General features: G+C 35.5%; 5 protein-coding genes across 10 annotated transcripts; 1 reads left to right on the top strand and 4 right to left on the bottom strand.

The window, feature by feature from the left end:
- The first annotated feature begins 270 nt into the window (after positions 1–270).
- Positions 271–3,270, top strand: LOC106635836 (SPRY domain-containing SOCS box protein 3). Its single transcript, XM_089593054.1, has 6 exons — positions 271–385; positions 541–856; positions 1,075–1,265; positions 1,361–1,589; positions 1,803–2,027; positions 2,105–3,270. The coding sequence occupies exons 2-6, from the start codon at positions 802–804 to the stop codon at positions 2,341–2,343; spliced, it is 939 nt and encodes a 312-aa protein (XP_089449180.1). The 5' UTR covers positions 271–385; positions 541–801; the 3' UTR covers positions 2,344–3,270.
- On the bottom strand, positions 3,227–4,700 carry LOC111643573 (N-glycosylase/DNA lyase-like). The gene is made up of 3 exons (XM_089593053.1): positions 4,562–4,700; positions 4,030–4,341; positions 3,227–3,957 (listed from the first exon to the last, which is right to left on the bottom strand). The coding sequence occupies exons 1-3, from the start codon at positions 4,672–4,674 to the stop codon at positions 3,357–3,359; spliced, it is 1,026 nt and encodes a 341-aa protein (XP_089449179.1). The 5' UTR covers positions 4,675–4,700; the 3' UTR covers positions 3,227–3,356.
- A 5,002-nt stretch (positions 4,701–9,702) lies between these two features.
- On the bottom strand, positions 9,703–11,658 carry LOC149374517 (dietary and metabolic glutamate transporter-like). The gene is made up of 5 exons (XM_089592510.1): positions 11,634–11,658; positions 11,230–11,459; positions 10,921–11,147; positions 10,454–10,829; positions 9,703–10,359 (listed from the first exon to the last, which is right to left on the bottom strand). The coding sequence occupies exons 1-5, from the start codon at positions 11,656–11,658 to the stop codon at positions 9,703–9,705; spliced, it is 1,515 nt and encodes a 504-aa protein (XP_089448636.1).
- Positions 11,659–13,820: 2,162 nt separating this feature from the next.
- LOC106635819 (dietary and metabolic glutamate transporter-like) lies at positions 13,821–17,421 on the bottom strand. Of its 6 annotated transcripts, none has more exons than XM_089592782.1 (6): positions 17,263–17,421; positions 16,851–16,940; positions 16,702–16,777; positions 16,265–16,337; positions 15,141–15,979; positions 13,821–15,071 (listed from the first exon to the last, which is right to left on the bottom strand). In XM_089592782.1, exons 4-6 carry the CDS (start codon positions 16,287–16,289, stop codon positions 14,439–14,441), a joined length of 1,497 nt encoding a protein of 498 aa, XP_089448908.1. In that variant the 5' UTR covers positions 16,290–16,337; positions 16,702–16,777; positions 16,851–16,940; positions 17,263–17,421; the 3' UTR covers positions 13,821–14,438. The 6 variants fall into 6 exon arrangements, with proteins under 6 accessions (XP_089448908.1, XP_089448909.1, XP_089448911.1 ...); XM_089592783.1 differs by having other exon boundaries at positions 17,352–17,388; XM_089592785.1 differs by lacking the exon at positions 16,265–16,337.
- Positions 17,422–18,096: 675 nt separating this feature from the next.
- Positions 18,097–21,312, bottom strand: LOC106635821 (dietary and metabolic glutamate transporter-like). The gene is made up of 3 exons (XM_089592876.1): positions 21,092–21,312; positions 20,395–20,997; positions 18,097–20,300 (listed from the first exon to the last, which is right to left on the bottom strand). The coding sequence occupies exons 1-3, from the start codon at positions 21,281–21,283 to the stop codon at positions 19,710–19,712; spliced, it is 1,386 nt and encodes a 461-aa protein (XP_089449002.1). The 5' UTR covers positions 21,284–21,312; the 3' UTR covers positions 18,097–19,709.
- Positions 21,313–24,222: the final 2,910 nt, after the last annotated feature.

Below are 24,222 nucleotides of genomic sequence, written 5' to 3'. Positions count from 1 at the left end.
TTTTAAGATTGTTCAATAGTTGTTAATATGATAGTTGTTTATCATTATATTTTTATTTTATGGTTATGGTTGTTCCTCGTGTTTTAATACGATAAATTACTTCAAGAATTCAAACTTCGCGGTTTGCGACTCTCAGCGCTCAAGCGGCTCAAGTGCTCAATTTGAGCAGTTCAAAACTCAAAATACACGCTAGTGTCGCTAGTGTCGCTAGTGTCGCTAGTAGTCAGAGAGAGAAGAGAGAAATTCTACAACTTTCTGCACCTCTGCAGGTCACGGCAGCAGACGAAGAGACTGCACGACGGCAGTCGCTCATTGGTCGTTCAACGTCTTGCATTGTCGAAAAGTGCATGCTCAATACAAAATTTGTACTTATTTGTCAGACCCTGTAAGTAAATAAGTATTTTTTATTCATTTGTACGCTTACAGAATGAGCATATTTTCCGATAATACTGTCACGTTGTTTAGTGCACGTGTGTGCAACATGAATATATAGATTTGTGTTCAAATAGTGACTCGTCACTGATAAGTAAAACATTTTAGTCCTTGGACACTCCACGTTGTAAGTACTTATGCTGTGGCTGCTTACAGTATACTGCTTAAGTATATACACAGTCAGTGCTTGTTCTGGCTTGTTCGGTGTTTTCATTTGCGCGTTTACTGATGTGCGGCCTGCGATTTGCGTTCAAGTAAACACGTGGAAGTTTTTACCGTTACCGAACAATTACTGTTTTACTGTATAAGGAACTGGAAAAAAGGGGTTTAAAAAATTGTTAGCTCAAGAATTTTAAGGCCTCAAATAACATGAGTAATCATCAGTGCAAGGAAACAGATTGCCACTGCGGCGAAAATAATAGCTGTGAGTACTTACTTTTAACTTTCAATCTATCAGGGGTGCATTTAAAAATGTTTAGATGGTTTAAGTTCTTATCTCTTTAATAATTCAGAATTTGAATGACGAAAATAATGAGGATAGAGTCACTTTTCAAATAGGGTTGTTTGTTTGTTTACATTGACTTGTGCATGCTTGAGTGAATGTTATTGTTTTGGTAAACAGCTTATTATTGCGTTTTTCAGCATACGAGTGGATATGGGACGACAAATTTCAGACTAATAAGCTCAAATTGGATGAAAAGAGCTTAGAGGTTAATTTCCATCCTGTCTTCAGTAATGGCACCGCTGCAATAAGGGGAAACAAAATCTTATCCAAGAACAGACATCACTACTGGGAAATCGAGATGCTCACGCAAATCTATGGCACAGATGTGGTAAGTACATTTAGTTTAACCTTGCAGCTACTTTAATGATGATTAGTATTTGTTGTAATTTAAACGGTTGTGCTAATAATGTCTGATATCTACAGATGGTAGGAATTGGTACAAAGAAGGTTTATCTACGTAAAGCAACAGACAGATTTGAGTCACTGCTTGGTATGGATAGCGAGTCCTGGGGATATTCATACAGAGGTCGTATACAACACGGTGGTCAAATGAAAGCTTACCAAGGTAGCTTTAATAAGGATGATTTGGTTGGAGTACATTTAGATACATGGAAGGGTGTTCTACAATTTTTTCTCAATCGCAAACCACTTGGTAAGTGTATAAACACATTCATGTAATTTTTTAATAGTATGTTAAACATCATCTATTTATAAAATCATCTAACCATTTTGGCACTTTGGTATAATTTTTCAAAAATTATTAAGTAACGTTTATTCTTGGCAGAAAATTAATGGCCTTTATCGCAATCCCCATTAATTACAACTAATTATGTCGTCATAGTGCTAAATTATGTACTGTTTACAGGTATTGCATTTACTGGACTAAGGGGATTCAACTTATATCCCATGGTCTGTTCCACAGCAGCAAAAAGTAAAATGAGAATCACTTATTGCTCTTCAATACCAGCTTCCTTGCAGACAGAGTGCTTAGCTGTACTTAGACCATCTCACAAAGCTTATTTAAATACAGCCTTCCCAGGGCTCAAATATCTTTCAAAAAGTATTTTTGCAGCTATTCTTCAGAAAAAATGTAAGTATTATTTGTACCCTACGTTTAATTAATTCAGATATTCATGTGATAATTTTTTTTAATTCCTTTTAATCAAGATGATGATGATGATTATGATGATGATGATGATGATGATGATGATGATGATGATGATGATGATGATGATGATGATGATGATGATGATGATGAAGATGATAAGTTCTCTAGTGAATATTCACAATTAAATGATTCCGATGTAACAATGAAACAGTGTCGAAAGAGAAGGAAAAGGAAGTTTACAGAAATGGACAACTTTTCTGATTTGCAACTTCAAAAACTGATGCTTGGATCTAGTTGAATGGTTTGTCACACTTTTGAAATCTCATCTAGATAGAAAAAGTGTCGTTTTCAGTGTGCCAATTTGATCTATTTATTTATCAAATTTTCAATAATTTTTTTATTCCTCGACCATTTTACAATTTTATTCAAATTAAAATATAGAAAAATAAGTATTTTAATACGAAACGAGAATTCACGGCAGTTCTTGAATGAATTAAATTAAAATCTACTATTGTTCAGGAAATTTATGACTATGAAATCAATAAAAAATACTTATTTGTTACTACTTATAAATATCTATGCTTATAAAGATAAAACTCTTTCATATTAAAAAAAAAAAAAATAGGTCAAAATAAAAAAGACGTAATTTAGTGTTACGAAATAAGACAATTATAAAAAATTGTCCACCATACTGTTTATAATTGATTTCGTGCTTGTCAATTACCCAAAAATGGTACATATTATTGATCCCTTTACAAAGCGATGTACGTTGAGACAAGCTGAATGTCATCCATTATTTTTTAACGCACTAAATATTTCGTTATGTTTTTGAATTTTGATATGTGCTGTATTATGAAAAATGGCAGTATTTTAATGACTCCCAAATGTTTTATAAGAACATATTATCTTTCGAAATAAATAGATAATTTCTTATGTATAACCGATAAATTTATGTAAATGAATTATTTTAATCATGATAGAACAATGAAAGTACATTGTGTTGTGCTGAAAAAGACTAACAGAGGTACAAGATCACTTTAATGTTGTTAGAAACGATTACTAGATTTACTGTCTAAATAACAAATAAAATCGCTATTGACATAAATTTCGAAAGCCCAGCTTCAGAAAAAGTGAAATATAACTCAACAAAATGATTTGATTACTAAATTTTATGTCTGCAATTTAAAAACACTTGTACACTGTGTAGTTATAATATTGATTTTTTAATAAAAAATAATTTTCATTCTTATATATACATTTTGTTCTTTTTGAATAAAAAAATATTTATTTAATGAAACACCGAGTAGAAAACTACGGTTTCACCAATCTTTTGGAGTTCTTGGTTTTAACACTGTCTTCTGTAGGCACAGAGCGCTTTTTGTTTTTTCTTTTGTCAGTTGAATTAATTTTATCACAGAACACAATAGTCTGAGCCCAGCCAGCTAAAGGGCCCCACATCTCGCGTAGATAGGAGTTTATTTCTTGATGAATTTTTGGAGTGACAGTTTTTTGCTTACCTAAATGAGGCATGTAGTTGGCACAGGCAACTTGAAATATGTGAGTGTCAACGGGAATTGCTTCCAAGTGGCCGAGCGACATTAGACAAATACAATCGGCTACTTTAGGGCCAATTCCAGGCAGAGACATGAGATTCTCTCTGGCATTATCATAAGTTGAACCATTTTCTTTCTTCAACGATGAAAGCCACTCTCTCCCACCAAGCGTCACAAGTTTCTCTGCACTTTTGTGTATGTATCCTGCCCTGTATCCAAAACCTTCCTTTTTCAGAACAGATTCTACTTTTGAATTTGCAAGAGCCTCTATTGTTGGAAAATCATAATAATCTTGACCCTCCAGTTCACATATTTTATTACCAAATATTCTACAAAGTTTTTCTACCATCCCAGATATCCTAGAAAGTTTATTGAAATTATTCAATTAAAATATAATTAATTTAGCCTAATGTAAATAAGTATTAATGTACCGTAAAATATTATTATTTGAACTGCATATAAAAGAGAATAAATTCTCAACAACATCTTGATTCAACATTCTAACGGTGCCGATTTCGTTGTAAGATGTTTTGAAATAACTATCTTTTTCAGACCAAACTTTGAGATGTTCTTTTAGTGGTACATGCAATTGAAAGTAGTTAATCAATGCATGATGACATTTTACATCCTTATGCAAAGACCCATGCATTGTGTATGTCAATATTTCATTAGTTTGTGATATTGTCCAGACAGAACTGTTGAAAACACCTCTGTAATTATTTCCATTTTCCTCCGTTGTCCACCTTTTTGTAAACACAATATGTCATTAAAAAATTACTAGCTTATTGAAATTTTATCATAAAATATTTGTGTAAAAGAAGATCACAATTCATTCTTTATAAACAAAGTAACTTTTGATTAATGAAAAATAACGTAGTTGGTGAAAGCGCCAGTATAAGGTGACCAAAGAAAAAGCACGTTTGACATACCTAGTTTTAAATATTGATAGTGATTATAAATTACCGAAAACTTTGCCCTCCTTTTAAAGTAACTCCGAGATTAAGTTCTTCCTTCGTACAAGGTATAGAGCCGCTAATCTTTTTCATCTCCACACCACATGTTACTGGCACAGTCATTGTTGACACATATTTCTACCTGGAAAATAATTTTAATTCGATACTGACGACCATTAATAAATTCAACAAATAAAACGTTATAAGCAGATTGGCTGAACTACTACATAAAATTTTTAAGCCATATAAGATAAGTAGAATATTTCTGGTTTTGAAGGTCAGTTTTTGGGTAAAAAAGTTAGTTGTAAAATTGCCGCAAACAGCACTGATAATGTTAACTTTTTATTGTCTATCTATTAGATTAGTTGCGGCTGGTTTATAATTGATTACATGGCTCTACTGTAAGTTGTAATAATTATTTGGATCAGCGCCATCTAGCGGTCATCATTTTTTGGCCAAAAGTGGCTCCTAAAATTCTCAATCAGAGCAATCAGGATTAGTGCCATTTAGTCAATTATAAACCAGCCGCAACTCATAATGAAGCTATAAAATACAAAAAATAAAGATATGTGTGTTTTTGGCGGCAAGTTATCAATCTATCTTTTGCTCGAAAATTTATCTTTAAAAGTATGAATACATAGGAGGTCGATTTTTTGTAAAAAATAAATTATTAACTTGCCGCCAAGAACACACATATCGTTATTTTTTTATTTTATAGCTTCCTTATAAGTTGCGGCTGGTTTATAATTGACTAAATGGCTCTAATCTTGATTGCTCTGATTAAGAATTTTAGGAGCCACTTTTGGTCAAAAAATAATGACCGCTAGATGGCGCTGATCCAAATAATTATTGTTATTTACAGTAAAGTCACTTTATTAATTATAAGCCAGCCGCAAATAATCTTATGAATAGACGATGAATAGTTGACATTTTTTATGCTACTTGCGGCAAGTTTACAATCTATCTTTTACCCGAAAACTGACCTTCAAATCCATAAATATTCACTTATCTTATACAGCTCATAAAATCGATCATATTAACAAAATTACCATACTTTAGACCTTAAAAAGTTTAAATATTGACTCATGGAAGCACAGCTCTTTACCTATATAGTTTTAATAAGCAGTTAACTGATATAATATGAACATACCAAGATTTGTGTTACAGAAATCTTGAGCAACGATCAAATATGTAAGTAAATTAATCAGTCGAAAGGAGACAACTGAAGAAAAAAGGCTTAAAAAAGAAGTTCAGTCACACCAAGAGTCTCCTAAAAATAGAGCATTAGATCTCACTTAATCAGAAAAGGTTGGGTTCTTTGTTTATTTATAATACTTCAAATTTACTTCTTCGTAATAAATGTATTTTTTATTTAGTGAGATCCAATGCTCCATTCTCAGGAGACTCTTCGTGTGACTGGTCTTTTTTTTTAAGCCTTTTTCTTCAGTTGTCTCTTTTCGACTGATTAATTTACTTACATATTTGATCGTTGTTCAAGATTTCTGTTACACAAATTTTGCTATGTTCACATTGTATTAGTTAACTGTTTATTAAAACTATATAGGTAAAGAGCTGTGCTTCCATAAGTCAATATTTAAACTTTTGAAGGTCTAAAGTATTGTAATTTTGTTAATATGGTCGATTTTATAAGCTATATAAGATAAGTGAATATTTATGGATTTGAAGGTCAGTTTTCGGGTAAAAGATAGATTGTAAACTTGCCGCAAGTAGCATAAAAAATGTCAACTATTCATCGTCTATTTATAAGATTATTTGCGGCTGGTTTATAATAATAAAAGTGACTTTACTGTATATAGCAGTAATTGTTTCAATCAGCGCCATCTAGCGGTCTTTATTTTTTGGCCAAAAGTGGCTCCTAAAATTCTCAATCAAAGCAATCAGGATTAGAGCTGTTTAGTCAATGATAAACCAGCTGCAACTTATGGTAAAGCTATAAAATGAAAAAATAACAATACATGTGTTTTTGGCGGCAAGTTAACAATCTATTTTCTACAATAAATCGACCTCCTGTGTATTCATACTTTTAAAGATAAATTTTCGTGCAAAAGGTAAATTGTTAACTTGCCGCCAAAAACACATGTATCGTTATTTTTTTTATTTTATAGCTACAAGCTTAGTTGCGGCTGGTTTAAAATTGACTAAATGGCTCTAAGCGCTAAAGCTCAGTTTCAGAAGTTGAGGGCCACTTTTTAGTTCAGAAATCCGCAACGCTAGATGGCGCTGATCTAAATAATTATTATACTACTTTCAGTAGAGCCATTTAATTTATAATAAACCAGCCGCAACTAATTTAATAAATAGATAATAAAAAGTTTGTACTGTTAATGCTGCTTGCGGCAAGTTTACAATTTATCTTATACTCGAAAACTGACCTTCAAATCCATAAATATTCACTTATCTTATACAGCTCATAAAATCGATCATATTAACAAAATTACAATACTTTAGACCTTCAAAAGTTTAAATATTGACTCATGAAAGCACAGCTCTTTACCTATATAGTTTTAATAAGCAGTTAACTGATACAATATGAACATACCAAGATTTGTGTAACAGAAATCTTGAACAACGATCAAATATGTAAGTAAATTAATCAGTCGAAAAGAGACAACTGAAGAAAAAGGCTTAAAAAAAAGACCAGTCACACGAAGAGTCTCCTGAGAATGGAGCATTGGATCTCACTAAATAAAAAATACATTTATTACGAAGAAGTAAATTTGAAGTATTATAAATAAACAAAGAACCCAACCTTTTCTGATTAAGTGAGATCTAATGCTCTATTTTTAGGAGACTCTTGGTGTGACTGAACTTCTTTTTTAAGCCTTTTTTCTTCAGTTGTCTTTTTTCGACTGATTAATTTACTTACATATTTGATCGTTGCTCAAGATTTCTGTAACACAAATCTTGGTATGTTCATATTGTATCAGTTAACTGCTTATTAAAACTATATAGGTAAAGAGCTGTGCTTTCATGAGTCAATATTTAAACTTTTTAAGGTCTAAAGTATTGTAATTTTGTTAATATGGTCGTTTTTATAAGCTACATAAGATAAGTGAATATTTGTGGATTTAAAGGTCAGTTTTCGGGTAAAAGATAGATTGTAAACTTGCCGCAAGTAGCATAAAAAATGTCAACTATTTATCGTCTATTTATAAGATTATTTGCGGCTTGTTTATAACTAATAAAGTGACTTTACTGTAAATAGCAAAACCATTTGGATCAGCGCCATCTAGCGTTGCGGATCTCTGAACTAAAAAGTGGCCCTAAACTTCTGAAACTGAGCTTTAGCGCTTAGAGCCATTTAATCAATTATAAACCAGCCGCAATTTATGATGAAGCTATAAAATAAAAAAATAACAATACATGTGTTTTTGGCGGCAAGTTAACAATCTACTTTTTGTACGAAAATTTATCTTTAAAAGTATGAATACATAGAAGGTCGATTTTTTGTAAAAAATAGATTGTTAACTTGCCGCCAAAAACACATATATCGTTATTTTTTTATTTTATAGCTCTGTCATAAGTTGCGGCTGGTTTATAATTAACTAAATGGCTCTAATCCTGATTGCTCTGATTGAGAATTTTAGGAGCCACTTTTGGCCAAAAAGTTGAGACCGCTAGATGGCGCTGATTCAAATGATTATTGCTATTTACAGTAGAGCCATGTAATCGATTATAAACCAGCCGCAACTAATCTTATAGATAGATGATAAAAATTTAAGATTGTCTGTGCTGTTTGCGGCAACTTTTCAACTGATTTTTTACAAATTTCATAAGGTCAGCTACTCTCCTCAGTAAAAAATTAGCCCTCGAAATCCTTGAGAAAATTACTAGTCAACTTTCACAGACTCTAACTGAATTCAGAGTGGGTGAAACAGTCCAAAAGGGTATATAAAATAAGCTACAAGCAAGAAAATATTTAATCCTGCAAAATCGATCGTTTTACAAAGGGTTGGGTTTTTTTTAAATTAAATGTTGTTGAATCTAGATTGAATCTAATTCGAAATGGATAGCTTATCTTTTATATTTTTCTACTCGTGGGTAATTTTTTATTTCTAGTTAATAATATATATATAGTTAATAATAGTATATGTGTGGCAATGAATTTTCCCTTGACATTTAGCACCTTGCACACAATACAATTTTACAAAATTCATTGAAAATTTCGAAGCTGTCGTTAAAAATATATTCAAGATAAGAAACCTTGGTAGTTAGGACATTTTATACGTTTAAAAATAGAAATATTCCAAATAGTTGATCTAAAAAGGTGTTATTGATTGATCTGCCATGTGCTGTCGTTACTGTATCTTCATAGCTGATAAAAAAGTTCAAAGTATAGGTAGGAGAAAAGTGGGGCTACACCAAACCTGGCGTTGACGTAAAATCAAACTTACACATGATCTCCAAGTAATAAAAAAAAAGCTTTAATGTCAGCGGAACATAAAACAGTTAAATGAAATGGTAGATAATTATTCGGTTGATTACTGCATGAATAACAATAACTTATTAATCAGTTTTCGTAAGTATAACCGATTCGTTCATCTGTTTATTTACATAATTGAATAAGCGACGCATTTAAGCAGTAATTACTAGAACTTCGTGTAAAAGTCCGTTTAACAGTGCTTGTATCGATACACACACATTAATACATAAATATCAGCTACACTTACAAATATTGTTATCGTGAAAACAATATTCTTTTATTGGTATACGCACAAGCTTCACGCGCTCACGAGCTATTTACAAGTAGGAGGTGATGTAATGAATCCGAAATTTCGGACGATGATCGTGAGAAAAGTTGCTTGATGAAATAAGATAATGAACCTAGCTATTCGTTGCTATTGAGCGATGGATAGCACAAAATCTCTTCGAAATTTAATTGCAACGATTAGAAGAGAAAAAATACTAATAACATGGTCGTTACAAAAAAAAAAAAAAAAAAAAAAAACAAACAAAGAGATCTTTATCTTCTCTCTTGAACCGAATCAGTGAATTGTTCACTGATTAAAATAGTTAAAATTATATAGTTCACAACACGAAACAGAAATTTAACCAGTGAATCGATGAAAAATCCCTGAAAGGTGAGTCAATTATATTAATTTCATTGGTTTCGAACCAATAAAATCAGAGTTACGAGTAAGCACTCTCGGTGTCAATGGCTTTGATGGTGGCTTTGACGGCAACGATTTCTCCCTTGTACGGCGTTTTGGCGGCATTCATTTTTTCCTCGTTTTTCAAAAAGTCCGGGCTGTCCCAAGGCTGGACCTCCGAGCTCCCGTTGATCAAATAGAACGTACAGCACAACAAGCCCACGAAGAAGATGATCCAAAACACGAGCCTCCACTCGGCAATTGTCTGATTGGGAGTCATGACCCCGACGATGTACGGCGTGAATATACCCCCGGCCGAGGCGATGCCGTTCGAAATGGCCATCAGCGTCCCCGAATAGTTGGGACTCAAATCCATTGAATTGACGTAGATGCCAGGGTAAGATGCACCCATGAGGGTCATTCCAGCCACGAACATCATCACGACCATCATTCGGTCGCACTTGGCGTACGATGCCCCCAAGATGAACACGGATGGGCCCACGATGGCTGTCACGGTCAGGAGTTTCCGAAGGGTAACGAGCCTCAGCCACTGCCTCTCCATTACGCGATCCACGACCCAAAAGCAAAATATGGAAAACATCCAGCCGCCCAGATGGGGCAGGGAGGACAGGTACCCGTTGTCCTCGATCGAGAACTTTACGACGCTGCTCATGTACTTGGGCAGATCAGTTGCCATCTACGGTAAATGTACTCTGAGTTTGAAAATTCGTATAATAAATGGCACAAAAAATCCTCCTTAAGAAGATCGAGAAAAGGTGTTTGCGACGAACCGTAAAGTAGGCCCAATCGTTGCCAAAGAGCGCTATGACGAAGGCCCACATTGGCTTGGATCGGAAGATATGTCCGTAAGGCGCCGGTGGTGGTTTTTGCTTTCTCTCCGATGTCTCTTCCAGATACTTCAACTCGGTCTCGGAGATGAAGGGATGTTTTTTGGGGCTATTGTAGCAGAGCACCATCCAAAGGGGAAACCATAGCATCCCAACGGCACCGAATATGTGGAAAACGGCCTGCCAGGCCCCACCCGAGAAGTGGATTATCAGAGCGGCCATAGTGTTGCCGCACACGTTGCCCAACATGCCCCCAGCGTACACGATGCTTCCGAATTTTGTTCTCTCGATTGGAGCTGACCAACGGGGCAGCATGGCGCTGTTGATAAATCGTTCGTTATTTATCTTCACAGCGTATTTTTTCGAAGGTTAATTTTCTTTTGATGTTTGGTTGTACATGTATCATATACCTTACGGCAGGGTACATGGCACCACCGGCCAGGCCCATTAAGGACCGCATAATCGTAAGTGCCGTAGCCCCACCGTACTTTAGGCCCATTGGGGTAAAAAAAGTCAGTACGGAGGGCACGATGACGCTCATGCCTAGGAAGTGCTTGCCACCGTAGCGCTCGGAGAGGAAGCCAGCTGGGAAGTGCATTATTACGTACCCAACGAAATACGAGGATAGAACAATGCCCTGAAGGGAATGCAAAAATGACAATTTTCATCAAGTTTTTTTTTTTTTTTACGGAGAAAGGACATTTTAATGTACAACATACCTGCGTATATTCGTCCCAATCGTAGAGGTAGTCGGTGTCGGTGGTGGTGACATTTTTCAACACTGGCTTTTCAATGGCTGCACAAGTATCGTCCGGTTGATTTATTTTTTCTTCTATGGGTACAGTCATTTCTGTTATCGTAATGGACAAAGCAACTCGCAATCCGTTGCCCAGCCACAGACCAAAAAAGGCCATTATGGTGAATACCCATCGCTGGGAAACTCCCACGCCTTCGGGAAAGTTGTGTGTTATTATTATTATTTGTAATAAATTTGTTGCATGGAAGAAAAGAAAAAAAAAATGAGCAGAGCAAAGTATTTCCAGTTTTTCTTGATTCAAAATTTTCCAATGAAAACGTTAATTTCGAATAAATAACAAACTCGAGATATCATAACGTTACTTACAGCAAGAGCTCCACGACGAAAGCATCATGGGGAATAAAGAGGTGTATTACTACCGTCAAAATTTATATACCCTCTTCGATTCCTCACGTCTAATAAATTCCATTGAATGTTTTAGTTGTGTCAATATACGTTCAAGATAAGGCATTTTCCTGCGTTTTTCGGAGATAAAACGACGGGCCACATGTTATTATTGCAATTTCGTGAACGATGAATATAATTAATTGGCCCCATTACATATAGGTACATGTATGTACTGCTGCAGTGACATGTGTTACGCTGTGTAGTGGATGACGCAATGTTAAAACAAACGATACGTCATGAGTACTAAACGATCGACGTGAGCATTCAATCAAGAACCGAGTAGGTAATTCAATAGCAGCTCGATCGGCCGAAGGTGCTCCAAAAGGTCAGGATTACTTGTCTCCTCGGTATAGCTGCGTCGAGCTCAATTAATATGTGCGTATATGGGTCATTTCACGAAAATTGCGATTTTACATGGATCATATTGTGTTTTTAAAGACGGTGGATTTAATTATTGCGAGGTAGAACTTTTTTTGAACGGTGTGAACTGACTTCACCATTTCTTGCAGTTTAGAAGAAAAAAAAAATTAGTTTAAAAAAGTACGGGACGCTTTAGCCGTGGGGCCGGCTTTTGGCACTTTAGAACTGCGCGAGACAAATGAATTCTTGGGACATTATAAATTGATCGATTTTTATGTGTCGAGTCGCAGTGTCGTTGCAAATAAAGGACGTTTGCCCCAGTAAAACAACTGGGACTTGAGAAATTTCAGCCGAAAATGTATCAATAATACTTTTTTTTTTAATTAAAACAAATTTCCGTTTAAATAAGCTTGATTGGACTTTACACATCACAGAAAAAAAAAAATAAATAAAATAAAAAAAAAATAACGAAAACAAATGTAAAGGTTGAATTTAGAAAATCTCATGTTACGCCTCGAAGTATCGCAGTTTTTGTGAAATGACCCATGTACACGTATATTTTTTAATGAATCAATGACTCTTTTAATCGCATGAGAAACCCACTGGTTTACGTGAAATGAACAAGATAAGCATCAGATGAATTTCGCTTTATCGGTTTAGGGTGAAGAATGAGTAGATGCTAATTTTTTTGACGAGTGTTTACAACCAGAAACAATTGCATGTTGTAAAATTTAATCGTCATCATAATTTATAAATGTTCATAGCATCTTGATTTCAACTGTATACCGGACCTATGGGACTCTGTAGGATTTAACGCTAAGGATTCAGCTGTTCAGGATGTAAGAGAGAGGTACTTTAACCAAGATTATTCAATTAGGTTTTCTGAATGCTTTACCCTTCCCAAGATATATATCAGTAGCTTCTTATAGTTGAAAATATTATTGCTTTATGTGGCTGTAGATTTCAATGTAATATGATTAAACATTCAACTAAAATTTAAATAATTTTTTACTTAAGTGGAGTAAGCTTGTAATATATAGCAAAAAAAAAAAAAAAAAAAAAAAAAAAAATAGCTTAGCACCAAGCTGAATTTTGAGCTGGTTTAAATCCGAGTAGATTGGCTATTGAGCGAATGCCGAAACGGTGTTGGGTTGAAGGATGCATTAATTGATTAGATCTCTCAAATCAGTTGTTTTTTTAAATATACATGGTGGACCTTATTAATAATGTGTGATAAAATTTAATTTGACAAAGAAATTATGGAAAATATTCACATTATACAAATGGTAGATAAAACTTAGGTAGATGAACAAAGTAATGATAAAAAAAATTATAAGCGTATAATTAATTACTTCTTTTTTAAGTAAATTCAGTTACTTCTTAGTAAAGATATCAATGTTATGTTTCTTAAAAACAAGTATAACAAAGTAAATTATATCTGTGAGTACAGTTAAATGCAATATTTTACTGTCAAATGTATTATCACCATGTAATGTTCCACTTTTATGCTTCTAATATTTTTTTACGTGCATACAAATTTTTTTACCAAAATCTATTTATTAATTCATAAGGGGAAGTTTCTTTTAAAGTAGAAGTACACATTTTTGTTTTTTTAAACAAACATACTAATATGTGTACGAATGTTTTTAATTGTTCGATAGTCTAAGAATACAAGTATTTAAAACGTAATGAATAATTTTGGATTCTGATAAGGGAAGAGAGCTTAAGCTACAATAAAAAATAATAAAGTTGTGAATTTTTTTATTGTGAATTTAATTTCAAAAACCGTAAATTATAAATTATTACAAATTTATGTCTTTTAAACACTAGAAAAATAAAATCTCAAGTATTAAAATATTTAAAATTCACTCGCACCATATACAAACATTATTAAAAAACAAAAGGTATACAATATCCACAGACAATTTGTTATTCAAACGAGATTATAAATATTTTATCATGTCTAATTTTTGACAGCACTTACACATCAATATTATAGCCAGGACGATGTCATCTAAGTCGTTCAACTGTTCATATCATTCATTATATTGGGTTCTATGAAGCACACGTATTCTGGTAGCAAAAATTATGAGTATACAATTCTGAAATACTGTTTTTTCTTCATCTGCTCGACGGACCAAATTTTCAGATGACAATAAACCTTGAGCACACACTTGATGTTAGTAACAATAACTGCGGGAGAACTGACAAAAGACACTCTAGTGGTATTGAAAAAAAAAAAAAAATTGTCAACAAAAGCACACGTCCTACTTCAGCTGATGTATTGAAACGTAAAAAAATATGTTATTCGCCAAGTATGCACCGGTGAGTTTTATTATAAATTAGTATGCACGTAATAGTAATTCACAGAACTGCGGTATCGATTTTCCCATCCCCCGCGTACTTTTTCTTGGTGCGCTTTGTCACAACTTTATTCGCGTCCCTCTCGAAGTTGGGATCGTTCCAGTACTGGATGTCACTGCTCGAGTGAAATGCGACGAAAACGCTCGAGGCGAGGGCAATGAAGAACCCGATCCAGAAGACCATCCGCCACTCGGCCATGGTTTGGTTCTTCGTCAACACCCCGATGAGGTAAGGCGAAAAGACCCCACCCAACGCGGCCACGCCGTTGCCAAAGGCCATGAGGGTGCCGGCGTAGTTTGGACTCAAATCGAGGTTGTTCATCATGATGCTGGGATAAGCGCAACCCATGAGGGTTATACTGGCAACGAAGCACGCCACGATGAGGGTGAGGTCGCAACCAGAGTAAGTGGCGAGCAGAATGAAGCCGGAGGACCCAATGGCCGCAACGACGGTCAGCAGCTTCTTCACGTTGGTTATCGTCATCAGGTCTCGCGCTATCACCCAATCGACCAGCCAAGAGCTCAGGGTCGAGTTCAGCCACATGCAAAGGTACGGCAGCGCCGACAGATAGCCGTTCTGGTCTATCGGCAGCCCGACGATGTTGCTCATGAACTTGGGCAGATCGGTCGCCATCTATAAGTAAGAGTTATAGATGATTATAGATTATAATATACGAGAGAAAAGAATGTGTTGGTGACGAACCGTGAAGTAAGCCCAGTCGCAGCCAAACAGTCCAATGACGAAGGCCCAGACCTGTTTGGATCGGAATATATGGGCGTACGGGGCTGGCGGTGGTTTCTTGCACACCTCCTTCTCTATGCTGTCTTGCAGATACCGGCGCTCCCGGTCGGTGATGAAGGGATGGTCGTCCGAGTTGTTAAAGCAGAGCAGCACCCAGAACGGGAACCACGATATTCCCAGGGCCCCGAAGAAGTAGAAGACGGCCGGCCAACCGGACCCCGTGTACTTGATTATGAGGGCTGGCATGACGGTGCCGAAAACTGGGCCGAGGATGAAGCCAGCGCAGATGAAGGTGCCAAATCTCGTGCGGTTCTTGGCCGTGGTCCAGTGTGGGACCATTGAGCTCACGGATGGGTACATGGCACTGCTGGACATGCCCATGAGTATGCGGATGATGATCAAGGCGGTGGAGCCACCCCAGTCGATGACCAGTGGGGTTGCCAGAGTAAGTAGCGATGGTATGAAAATGGCCTGGCCCAGGAAGTACTTGCCGCCGAAGCGCTCGGCCAGCGAGCCGTAGATGAACTGGGTCGGGGCGTAGCCCCAGAAAATTGAGGACAATATCAGGCCCTGGGTAAGCTCGTCCCAATGGTAACGATCGCCAAAGGAGGCCACGGTCGCGTTATCCGGGCCATGCTCCGTCGGGGCGATACATCTCTCGTGAGTTTGATTCGCGACGTTGTGGATGGGGTAAACCATTTCTGTTATGGTGATGGAGAGCACGGAACGCATCGCGTTTCCAATGCAGAGGGCCAAAAATGACATTATCGAGAATGTCCATCGCTGCGATATGCACGAACCTAAAAATTACGTGTATTAATACTGAATATATATTTTATGTCAAGCGTACAGGAAGAAACTAAATATATATATTCAACTATGCTCAGTAACGGGGGTGGTAATTTAAAAAATTGTATTTAATATTTTGTGTTCTTTGATTACTTTTTGACTGAGGCTTGGTTGTAATATGTACTCTTTTTTCGGGTACAAATTGTTAACAATTTATCTCTGTCCCTACGGTAATTATTTGAGAAGAATAACTGGTAAAAAGTGTTGCGATTGCAAAGACATTGTTCGTTACTCACAGCAACCGGTCCAAGACGACAGCATGGTTTTTATTTTACGATTTTTATCTCGAGCGAAAACAACATCGATCTCCTATTTGTAAAAATAATTTGATGATAAATTGAAAAAAAAAAAATTCAAAATATTCATGTTTAAATGGTTGAAATGAAAAAGAAAATCCATAGAATATAAACATTCGATTTTTTAAAATGATTAATTAAATGCGTATTAATTTTTCAGTGCCAACGTGTTAGATATGACTTGGTTAAAAATGAGCAGGACGTGTCATGTAGAGAAAACATGGGGTACCGCTTGAGAAGCGTCGTCTATTGCAGTCAAAAGTCACGAGATTTTCGAAAAAAATACAGGTTAGAAATGCGTTGAACAATACGAAAATTAATGTAAAGTGAAAATTTTTCAACATCATTCAAAAGACAATAAAGCCACGCAAACTCACCTTTTTATATTTCAAAGCACTGAACGTTGCCTTATTTGACCATATATCGCTTAACTGCTTATCTGTTCCTCGCGCGCTAAACAGTCATTAAGCAGTGTTCGTTTATAGCTCGTAAAAGTATGATAAAAAAAAGCGATGCAGGTACTTACAAAATTTTTCAAAACCCTCGTTTCTTAATTGCTCATTAATTTTCAAACATTTTTCAACTATTCTCCTGCACCGTGCATGGTAAAGAATATCTGTAATTTATGATACGTCTGTAATACAGCTTATTTGACTCCGTTCCATCATATTAAATGCAAGATATTACAATAAACACTAGACAATTTAAGCCTTAAAAACTTGCTCAGCGCGTCTGTTGGTAATTATTCATAAAGATGAATAAATTGTTACCCATACATGTGTTGGAGTTTACATAATTTTCAATTTCCCATGGGAGAAATAATCAATTTCCGTAGTAAAAATCACAAATCGAACTATTTTCAAAAGTAAAGTTGGTACACGTAAAGCCATCGAAACGGCAAGATCCTTGCATGAAACGTGATTCGGAAAATTACTCACAGTCAATTTGTCGAGCCTCGAGTCACTTTTGTTAACCCACGGATCTACAGTGATAATGTACTCGCAGCTGTCGAAGAGAAAATACCTACTGAGCGAGTTCCAATAGTAAATTTACACAAGAGCACCTAGAGAGTCTAGCGAGTAGGTGTAGGGGTACAAGATAAAAACTACCACTCGTGCACTCTTACGAGCAGCCAAGTGGTGTATAAGCAAGCGCCTACACACAATAGTCATTCCGGACTTCCACGCATGACACAAAGCCGCGCACTTAAGTTCCCCCCGGAGAGTCATATTGATCGAGACAAATTCTCTCTCGTGATGTTCGTCCATGCCTCTTTCGTCATGTTAAACTATCTTACCAGCAACATGCGGCTCTTGAGATTTTTCTCTTTTATTGTTCCAACGTTCGAATAGCTATTTGCATTCCAATATGCTTGGAGAGATTAGGTAACGGCACAAAATCTCCTCTCGTGCGTGTCGAATGACCATTTCTTTTGCACGCGATTTTGACCTTGGGTTAAACCTGAGCGTATACTTATCGTGTCTTTATAATATATCCCTATGCCAGGTTTGTTGACGAATTTTTTCAACTGATCGTAGGAATCCGAGACTGACAAGATTTATTTGGTCTCCTTTCTTTTGGAATATTTTGTGCGATTCCAGGTAACTTAGCACTGGCATAAGACAATAGACGATGCGACGAATTCTTTTTTCTTTATCTGAAGAAACAATGTGGAGGTGCTTGCAAGAATGTATTTCATTGAAACGGTGAGGCATCTTTTATTAAAGTTTGGATACAAAACTACAGTTGTAACTAACATTTTTTTTTCTTCATTTTTAAAACAATTATTTAAAAAATATATACAAATTACATACGTTTATCCACTTTTATCTTTGCCATTTGATTTTTCGACTCAATTTTTTCATAAATACTTTTTTCAGATCTTCTAAGGATCGATCGTTTCTCATAAAAAGTCAACTACCCGCATTCCATCGTTACAGGCCCATTTTTTGCATCGTAATTTTGTTGAAATATTTAAGCTATCTATATTTTAGTAAGTACACTATTTTTTAAAAAGTTTTTTCACTTCCCTACAATTTTTTTTATTTATCGAAGAAAGGTTGTAAATATTATAAATCAAGTAGTAGCGCAGAACAACTTTTTGATTAGGAGTTAGTTTAACTGGACTATTGTACTTTTTCGTAACATAAAAACATCTAAGTCTTATTTTCGAGTTTACGCGCTCTTATTCACCTAGAACAATGCCAAAGATTGAATAAAACTCTGACAAAATGTTCGCAGTAAATGAAATTTTCGTAAGTTTTCGTAAAGTTGTAAGTTGGTACCCTTACTTAACTATCAGATCGTGTGGTCGATTGTAACAAACACCGTTTGGTTGATCATAAAACTGCTACAAATTACTTTCCAAACAGATTTGTTCGCAACTATTTTTAGTTCATTTAGAATTGGCTGACATTGATTATAGTTGCACGGGATATTTAAAGATTTAACTCCTATTGGCTGGTAAGATAAAATAAGTTAACAATTTGAGGTGAGCCGCGACTACAAGAGCCGAAGAGCCCGTACAAAAGAGGATGAAGTGGCTAAAGTTGGAACTAAAACCTTAACCATTTCACGTGTTCAAAAGCAAAGCGCGAAAATTTAGCGCCATTCTATTATCTAAAAAAGCATTATGCGGCAATAACTGAAACTAAAACCTTAGCCACGGGGCTCTAATTGGTGCGTAACAAATCGATGTCAGCCCATATCTTTTTATTAATAAAAGTATACCTGTGGATAGAAATAAAATAATAATAAACGTAAGGTTTGTGATTATTACTTTATTTCTATCCATTGTAATAATGTATCTTCATCAAGAGGAAACCACTACTATCGATTAAAGAAATATCTGTATAAAATAAGCCCAGTCTTTGGACATTGCATGCTTATTTCGCATTGATTGATAGTTATTCGTGCCTTTTACCAACCATGCGAACTTAGTATGAACATTAACACATTCTTTGGTCTTACTATAAAAATTGTAGTCTTCGTTTGATTATGCGACAACAAAACTTTTATATCTCAATAAATTGTAAAAAAAAAGCTTGTAATTCTAATACGGAGCTTATCTTTCAAACAAGTGACCTGCTGTTCGACATCAATATTTTGTACGCCCTTGTATACACCCACGGAAATAAATTCGTTCTTAACATCAAGTTGTGAAAGAATCTATTTCCGAGGGTATATGTAAACCATCAAAATCACCCAGATTTACGAGGCGTATAATACCATTATTATGAATACTAAAAATTAAAGTCTTGGTACGTTGAGTGTCAAAAAACAGCGCACAGTGATTCTACCACTTAACATATCATCGTTTTACAAAAATATTAAACGATTGTCACAAATCGTATATAGTCCTTTCTCAACATTCGCATGAGAAATCTCACGTGCTTTCCAAGTCACGCTTTTTGCCCTCGTTCTTTAAAAAGTCGGGATCGTTCCACGGTTGTACCTCCACGCTGCCGAACACCAAAAAGAACACACAAGACAGGACAGCCGTGGCAAAAACAATCCAGAAAGCTATCCTCCACTCGGCAATTGTCTGATTGGGAGTGAGAATCCCAACAACGTATGGAGTGAAAATACCTCCCAAAGCAGCGAAGCTGTTTCCAATGGCCATCAACGTCCCCGAGTAGTTGGGACTCAAATCCATCGAGTTGACCACAATGGCGGGGTACGACGCTCCTAAAAGTGTCACCCCAACGACAAACATCATGACAACCATCACTTGGTCACACTCGGCGTATGAAGCGCCCAGCACGAATATAGCTGGTCCTATCAAGGACACAACAGCCATCAGTTTTCGGGTCGAGCCTAGTTTCAGCCATTTCCGCCCCACAATGTAGTCAAGGATCCAGAAACTGCAAATCGAGCTCATCCAGCCGCCCAAGTGGGGCAGGGAGGACAGGTACCCGTTGTCCTCGATCGAGAACTTTACGACGCTGCTCATGTACTTGGGCAGATCAGTTGCCATCTACGGTAAATGTACTCTGAGTTAGAAAATACGTATAATAAATGGCACAAAAAATCCTCCTTAAGAAGATCGAGAAAAGGTGTTTGTGACGAACCGTAAAGTAAATCCAGTCGACTCCAAAAAGCGCGGTAACAAACGCCCACATTGGCATCGATCGAAAAATATATCCGTAAGGCGCCGGTGGTGGTTTTTGCTTTCTCTCCGATGTCTCTTCCAGATACTTCAACTCGGTCTCGGAGATGAAGGGATGTTTTTTGGGGCTATTGTAGCAGAGCACCATCCAAAAGGGAAACCATATCATCCCAACGGCACCGAATATGTAGAAAACAGCTGACCAGCCCGAGCCAGAGTAGCTTATGATCAGAGCGGCTATTGTATTGCCGCACACGGTGCCAAACATGCCCCCGGAGTACACGAAGCTTCCAAACTTTGTTCTCTCGGACGGGGCTGACCAGCGTGGGAGCATAGATCCCGCGGCGGGGTACGCGGCACCACTGACTAGACCCATCAACACCCGAAGAACCACTAGAGCGACGGCCCCGCCAAAGTCCACGCAAAACGGGGTGATGAATGTCAGTACTGCGGGGATGAGGACGCTCATGCCTAGGAAGTGTTTGCCACCGTAGCGTTCGGACAAGAAGCCGGCGGGAAATTGTAGTAGTACGTAGCCCCAAAAATACGATGAAAGAATTATGCCCTGCAAAAATACAAAAGAATATTTTTTTTAAAGAGAAGAGGATGAGGATATTATTGTTGCAGGGATTTTTATTTAAAGTTTACGAAATACTGACTTGCGTGTACTCGTCCCAATCGTACAGGTAATCGGTGTTGGTGGTAACATTTTTTGTTACTGGCTTTTCAATGGTTGCACAAGTATCATCGAGTTGATGCGTCGCTTCCGCTATGGGTACAGTCATTTCTGTTATCGTAATGGACAAAGCGACTCGCAATCCGTTGCCCAGCCACAGGCCAAGAAAGGCCATTATGGCGAATACCCATCGCTGAGAAATTCCCGTGCCTTTGAATAAATTTTTGTATCGTTAATGTTTAAACAGCTGTTTTTATCTTTAAAATTGGTAATATTAAATGATGCAAACAAAAGGTTTTGGAACTTTCAAAGCACTAGAAAATATACATTTTTTAAATACTATTCGTAATAACTAAATTTGAAACGTTAAAAAAGTTGTTGAAATCAAGCAGTGAATGTCATGGAAGTTAAAATACCTTACGGTACAAAAAAAATCTAAAACTTTTGTCCTGATTAAAAAAAAATGTGTCATGTTCACGTGTAACATTTCGTAAATCAATTTAGAACACGCAAACTTTGAACTTGATACGAATGCACGTCAAGGATAATGTGTCGTATGTATTATTTAATAGTATAGATGAAATCATGATTTCAATGATAACTTATAAGTGGTTTGATAGAGTTGAGGTACTTCAATTTATAAGAGCTGTATTAACATTCATGAAAAGTAATCAAGATGCTTGTTTCATCGCATGATTTCAGGGGTGGAAAATATGTAAATACGTTTTAACAATTTTATTTTGCATTGTAAATTATGCTGCAATAAATGTGATTCATACTCTACAAGACCGAAATCTAATTGTAAACGATGTAATGAAAAAGAAAAATTAAAAAATTGTATCTCGATAAGTGATGTATTATCAAAGATATTAAATTTTCAATAAAAGATTAGGAAATAAATTACTCTTGAATTTAATCTTTATTGCAAAAAAAACGAGGCATAAATTTATGAGAACAGCATATTCCACTGTTTTCTCCACAAATCATTAACATTGAATTTTGGCAAACACGAAGCGTGCTATAAAAAAAAATATGCTGAACTTGGTACATGAACGAAAAAAAGTAGGTTTTGCAGTGAAGAGAAAATTATGTATAGTATTCCTATAAATACAATTTTTATTTCAAAGTACACAATGTTAAATATACAGCATGTATATCTATCGGTGTACCTGTTTTATATAATTTTCTTTTAGCCACAGTACGCTATCTATGCTAAGTTTGTCGACTGTAGGGACCTCTCATAAACTTGTTGTCACACTTACCCATATAGCACCGTACGTTTTCTAAACGTTTCAGAAACGTAAATTTGCAACATTTAAACGTTTTTCAAAAGTAGCTGGAAATGTTTTCAAAACGTTCAGAATCCTTTTTTTATCCACGAATAATTATTATGATTGGAATTTCATTAAACGCTTTCGGAACGTATCTAAAACGTTTTTAAAATTTACCTTAATTTCATAAAATTTTTTATAGAAAACGATTTTTAATTGTTTCAGACGTAATTTCATTATAAAAAATAACCAACAAGAGTTAAAAAAAGCATCTTATCGTATTGACCAGAGTAAAAGAAATATCTAAATTTTTACTAACTAAAAATTGTTTATAAAATTTGTTATAAAAGTGAGAACTTGAGATCATAATTAGAGCCCAAGTTAAAATCCTAAAAACAAACTTGAGAAAATATTATTTATGAAAAATATAAATAATATTATCCTAACAAAATATTTGCATTTCCATCATAAAGCTCTAAATAAGGAGAATAAAAAACACATAGCAGTTGTATACGTTAATAGACGAAAATTGTGTATCAGGTATATCATCTTTTCTGGCCAAGTAGATAAGATGACTATCTCTCGATTAGCTCTCATGCCTGAAAGACCACCGTTTTTTTATTTATATTTAATTTTTTTGTTATTCTGTACTTATTTCTCATAAACTAATTTGTTATTGTTTATAATTAAAAATTATTTTCATTCATAAAAATTTGACTAAATTTAAGTACGTTTAAGGAACGTTCCAGAAAATTTTAATGAAATATGTTACCGTAAAAAATATTCGTTATCATAAGATAATGTAAGTTTTTTAAACGTGTAGTCAATCTAATTTTTACCTTAGATATTATGTTGTACAAAGTTTAAAAAACAATTCAATGTATTATTAAAGACTCGTGCCAAAGAAATAATTAAATATTTGTGTCTCATTAAAAAAATTTGGCACAACTTGGCACAGCAGTTGTCCCAAGTTGAATATTTTAACACGGATTTTGCTTGATATTAACACTCAAGTACTACAAGTTATACTTACAACTACTGCTCCACTTCGATAGCATCTTCTTTTGATAATAATGACGAAGTGATCATGAGGCTTATATAATTTTTGGCTTCTCACCTCCAGCAAGTTCAGTCTATCGAATCTCTAGGATAAAAATAAGGGCAATGTCAATGCCAAAAGATAAGATAACACCTTGGTAGTAGCACCTGCCATTTTTCTCATTTTCACGAGATAATTTGATGTTTGAGTACGGCTTAAAATTTCATCGGTAAACATTGAAATTCCAGTGCACAACAAATGTACATTTTAGCTAATCTTGATGTTCGAGTAGGTACGCGATCGCGTAAACTTTTCCAACGGCTAAATCATGCCTTTCACGAGAAATGCAAGCTCATCATCGGAGCTCGCAATTCGTACTGTCGCCAGGCTAGGCTTAAGCTCCCCGCTAAATCATATCGCGCTTCACAGCCCATTGCTAGGCTACTTTAGACATTTTTATTCATTGTCTGGTTACAATATTTCCAACTTCAGGACAATTAACTTCATCATCTTTTATTTCGTTTTTTTTTTAAATTTATTAATTTTATGGAAGAAAAAAAAAAAAATACAAATCACAGCATTTGTCGGTATTTTTTGTCGAAAAGAAATATGATTACATTACGATTTAATAGTTGATAAAATAATTATTATTTATTGCCAAATGAGCGTGAGACACGACAAAAAGTATGAAAACATAATCTAATTAAATAAAATAAATTTTTGCATAAAATCAGATTAAATATACGCATCGCACGTCAAATGGTATTGATGCACGAACCAAAGAGGGCGAACAGTGTAAAAATT

This window comes from Copidosoma floridanum, unplaced genomic scaffold (genome assembly GCF_036245765.1).
Source record: "Copidosoma floridanum isolate Cflo_tuat_1 unplaced genomic scaffold, Cflo_Japanese_pri ptg000019l, whole genome shotgun sequence".
Taxonomy (NCBI): Eukaryota; Metazoa; Arthropoda; class Insecta; order Hymenoptera; family Encyrtidae; genus Copidosoma; species Copidosoma floridanum.
The sequence above is the reverse complement of the archived record's forward strand: the minus strand, read 5'-3'. Positions and strand labels throughout refer to the sequence as shown.